This window comes from Electrona antarctica (assembly GCF_951216825.1).
Source record: "Electrona antarctica genome assembly, contig: scaffold_1205, whole genome shotgun sequence".
NCBI classification, from domain to species: Eukaryota; Metazoa; Chordata; class Actinopteri; order Myctophiformes; family Myctophidae; genus Electrona; species Electrona antarctica.
Window position 1 is genome coordinate 142 of NW_027637336.1, and position 4,859 is coordinate 5,000.

General features: G+C 53.7%; 1 protein-coding gene across 1 annotated transcript in view; it reads left to right on the forward strand.

Moving 5' to 3' along the window:
- Nucleotides 1-388: 388 nt before the first annotated feature.
- Nucleotides 389-4,859, forward strand: part of LOC306918981 (brefeldin A-inhibited guanine nucleotide-exchange protein 3-like) — a gene marked incomplete at both ends in the record, with an annotated part of 17,397 nt that continues 12,926 nt past the window's right edge. The window contains 2 exons of the mRNA XM_079531817.1: nt 389-485; nt 1,347-1,466. Of these exons, the coding sequence (XP_079387943.1) occupies nt 389-485; nt 1,347-1,466 (217 nt within the window). The remainder of the gene's footprint in view (nt 486-1,346; nt 1,467-4,859) is intronic.

Genomic DNA, 4,859 nt, shown 5'->3' on the forward strand with positions numbered 1-4,859 from the left:
GTGGTAGAGGTGTTTCTCTCTCTCTCTCTCTGTAATGCTAAGTGAATGTCTCTCTCCCAGGTGGTGACCTCCATAGGGGAGCTGGTAGAGGTGCTCTCTCTCTCTCTCTCTCTGTAATGCTAAGTGAATGTCTCTCTCCCAGGTGGTGACCTCCATAGGGAGCTGGTAGAGGTGTTCTCTCTCTCTCTCTCTCTGTAATGCTAAGTGAATGTCTCTCTCCCAGGTGGTGACCTCCATAGGGGAGCTGGTAGAGGTGCTCTCTCTCTCCTCTCTCTCTGTAATGCTAAGTGAATGTCTCTCTCCCAGGTGGTGACCTCCATAGGGGAGCTGGTAGAGGTGTTCTCTCTCTCTCTCTCTCTGTAATGCTAAGTGAATGTCTCTCTCCCAGGTGGTGACCTCCATAGGGGAGCTGGTAGAGGTGTGTTCTCCTCAGATCTTGTCCGGATGGAGGGCGACGTTCAGCGCTCTGAGGACCTTCACTATAGGTAACACTACACTGTGTGTGTGTGTGTGTGTGTGTGTGTGTGTGTGTGTGTGTGTGTGTGTGTGTGTGTGTGTGTGTGTGTGTGTGTGTGTGTGTGTGTGTGTGTGTGTGTGTGTGTGTGTGTGTGTGTGCGCGCGCCTACCTCTGAGGACAGTGATTAGGGCCAGTCCGTGGTACTGGGGACTGTGTGTGTGTGTGTGTGTGTGGAATGAGTCCAGTCTTATAGGGAGCAGGATGCAGGTGTGAAAGGGGCGTGGCACAGTGGGGGATAATGATGGAGTGTGAGCAGTTGTGAAAGAGGCGTGGCACAGTGGGGATAATGAGGGAGTGTGAGCAGGTGTGAAAGAGGCGTGGCACAGTGGGGATAATGAGGAGTGTGAGCAGGTGTGAAAGGGCGTGGCACAGTGGGGATAATGAGGGAGTGTGAGCAGGTGTGAAAGGGGCGTGGCACATTGGGGATAATGAGGGAGTGTGAGCAGGTGTGAAAGAGGCGTGGCACAGTGGGGATAATGAGTGCACCTTTCACAGTCAGTTTGCACTCTTCAGACACAGACAGACACAGAGTCTCCTTGTGCTGTCGTAGCCCCCCGTAGCCCCCCCCCCCCCCCCCCCGTCGTCGTCGTCGTCGTCATAGCCCATCGTAGTCCCCCCCAAGGTCAGAATCCAGACAGGTGGTCAAACAACAAAAGGCTGGGGTCTATGAACTTGTAGATCTGCTATTTTTCAATAGCTAAAGTATAACATGGGGTTAAAATGAATGGGTATGACAAGTTCCTCTCCCCTCCCCTCCCCTCCCCTCCCCTCCCCTTCGCTCCCCTCTCCTCTCCTCTCCTCTCCTCTCCTCTCCTCTCCTCTCCTGTAGGTAAATCCGCTCCGGTTTTCGATGTATTCCAGGCGTTTATCAACACAGATAACATCCAGGTTTTTGCCAGCGCTGCTACGGACTACTTGATGTGTCTGATGAAGTTCGTCAAAGGACTCGGTCAGTCTCCATCCATCCATCCATGCATCCATCCATCCATCCCTTCCCCCCATCCATCCCCATACATCCATCCATCCATCCATCCTTGTGTGTGTATATATGTGTTTATATATGTGTGTGTGTGTATATGTGTGTGTGCCACCTCACAACAGCGCAACACCATTCCACCATTGTTTTAATTCAAAGTGGTATATATTCTGTGAAATGTGTGTAATTCTGTGTATCTACAAGTGTTGTGTCCACAGCGCGTTGTGAGCTTGCAGATCTTACATTCGGTGTGTGCGCCACTCACCACAAGTATAGAACACCGCCACCACAAAGTCCTCAGCTCAGCGCATGGCGTGTCTCCGCAAAAAGTTGAGATTTAACTCGTGCCATACTCAGGCAATCCTCAAGCGATTGTTATAATTCCAAGTGGTCTATACTCCGTGGAGTGTATATTTTAATTGGGTGTATAAGTCAGGTTTTTTATATGCCTTTATCAAACGATATGGAGAGAGATGCCTATATTGAGCCTATATTGAGCCTATGTGTGCACTGTCTGGTACACTCTCTTTCTCGGCCCCCCCTCTCTCCCTGTGTTTTAGGATCCAAGATGGCCGCAGCACCAGGAGGGGGTGGGGCGGAGGTGAGCGGGCGGGGTCGACATATGATCTTACTGGGCTGCGTTCAAGACACTTGCCTTGTGTCTGACACCTGACTTGTGTCTGAACACAGCTTTGATGGATGTGTTCTGCCCCCCTCCCCCCCATCAAACAAAATGTTTGGTCAAACCATATGGGCTTCCATTGGAAATGCATTGGAGCGGCCATTAAACACAGACACAAGACAAACGCAAGACAGGTGTCTTGAATTTGTGAACGCAGCCCAGTAAGGCCACCCCCTCCTGGTGCTGCGGCCATCTTGGATCCTAAAACACAGGGAGAGAGGTGGGGCCGAGAAGGGCCACCTTCACTCTTGTGAATAGTTGCAAATGTATTCATTAAAAAACTGAGCACATCCATCCATCCATCTTCAACTGCTTATCCGTAGTCGGGTCGCGGGGGCACCAGCTCCACCAGAGAGCTCCAGACTTCCCTCTCCAGAGCAACATTAGTGACTTCCTCCTGGGGGATCCCGAGACCTTCCAGTCCTCCAACTGCGCCTTGGTCTGCCCCGGGGTCTCCTCCCAGTGGGACGTGATCCTTGGTCTGCCGCGGGGTCTCCTCCCAGTGGGACGTGATCCTTGGTCTGCCCCGGGGTCTCCTCCCAGTGGGACGTGATCCTTGGTCTGCCCCGGGGTCTCCTCCCAGTGGGACGTGATCCTTGGTCTGCCCCGGGGTCTCCTCCCAGTGGGACGTGATCCTTGGTCTGCCCTGGGGTCTCCTCCCAGTGGGACGTGATCCTTGGTCTGCCCCGGGGTCTCCTCCCAGTGGGACGTGGTCCTTGGTCTGCCCCGGGGTCTCCTCCCAGTGGGACGTGATCCTTGGTCTCCCCCGGGGTCTCCTCCCAGTGGGACGTGATCCTTGGTCTGCCCCGGGGTCTCCTCCCAGTGGGACGTGATCCTTGGTCTGCCCCGGGGTCTCCTCCCAGTGGGACGTGATCCTTGGTCTGCCCCGGGGTCTCCTCCCAGTGGGACGTGATCCTTGGTCTGCCCCGGGGTCTCCTCCCAGTGGGACGTGATCCTTGGTCTGCCGCGGGGTCTCCTCCCAGTGGGACGTGATCCTTGGTCTGCCCCGGGGTCTCCTCCCAGTGGGACGTGATCCTTGGTCTGCCCCGGGGTCTCCTCCCAGTGGGACGTGGTCCTTGGTCTGCCCCGGGGTCTCCTCCCAGTGGGACGTGATCCTTGGTCTGCCGCGGGGTCTCCTCCCAGTGGGACGTGATCCTTGGTCTGCCCCGGGGTCTCCTCCCAGTGGGACGTGATCCTTGGTCTGCCCCGGGGTCTCCTCCCAGTGGGACGTGATCCTTGGTCTGCCCCGGGGTCTCCTCCCAGTGGGACGTGATCCTTGGTCTGCCGCGGGGTCTCCTCCCAGTGGGACGTGATCCTTGGTCTGCCCCGGGGTCTCCTCCCAGTGGGACGTGATCCTTGGTCTGCCCCGGGGTCTCCTCCCAGTGGGACGTGATCCTTGGTCTGCCCCGGGGTCTCCTCCCAGTAGGACGTGATCCTTGGTCTGCCCCGGGGTCTCCTCCCAGTGGGACGTGATCCTTGGTCTGCCCCGGGGTCTCCTCCCAGTGGGACGTGGTCCTTGGTCTGCCCCGGGGTCTCCTCCCAGTGGGACGTGATCCTTGGTCTGCCCCGGGGTCTCCTCCCAGTGGGACGTGATCCTTGGTCTGCCCCGGGGTCTCCTCCCAGTGGGACGTGATCCTTGGTCTGCCCCGGGGTCTCCTCCCAGTGGGACGTGGTCCTTGGTCTGCCCTGGGGTCTCCTCCCAGTGGGACGTGATCCTTGGTCTGCCCCGGGGTCTCCTCCCAGTGGGACGTGGTCCTTGGTCTTGAGGCCAAACCTCATTTGAAAGAATATATTCAGAGTATATGACAGCCTTTTAAAATGTTTATAGCTAATATTGGAATTTTACACAGCTGTGCTACCAAATTACTAATTACATCATGCCAGTCTGTTTGCACGAATCTGGGTCAAATCAATTACGCAGCAGGAGTTGCCTATAAGATCCCCTATTCCCAATATTAAATAAAAAAATCACACCCGTGTGAACTGAGTGGTGTAAGGTCTTATATAGACTGATCAGGAGAGGTGGACTCTAAGGAGATGTGTTTATATTCCAGGAGAGGTGGACTCTAAGGAGATGTGTTTATATTTCAGGAGAGGTTGACTCTAAGGAGATGTGTTTATATTTCAGGAGAGGTGGACTCTAAGGAGATGTGTTTATATTTCAGGAGAGGTGGACTCTAAGGAGATGTGTTTATATTTCAGGAGAGGTGGACTCTAAGGAGATGTGTTTATATTTCAGGAGAGGTGGACTCTAAGGAGATGTGTTTATATTTCAGGAGAGGTGGACTCTAAGGAGATGTGTTTATATTCCAGGAGAGGTGGACTCTAAGGAGATGTGTTTATATTCCAGGAGAGGTGGACTCTAAGGAGATGTGTTTATATTCCAGGAGAGGTGGACTCTAAGGAGATGTTTATATTTCAGGAGAGGTGGACTCTAAGGAGATGTGTTTATATTTCAGGAGAGGTGGACTCTAAGGAGATGTGTTTATATTTCAGGAGAGGTGGACTCTAAGGAGATGTGTTTATATTTCAGGAGAGGTGGACTCTAAGGAGATGTTTATATTTCAGGAGAGGTGGACTCTAAGGAGATGTGTTTATATTTCAGGAGAGGTGGACTCTAAGGAGATGTGTTTATATTCCAGGAGAGGTGGACTCTAAGGAGATGTGTTTATATTCCAGGAGAG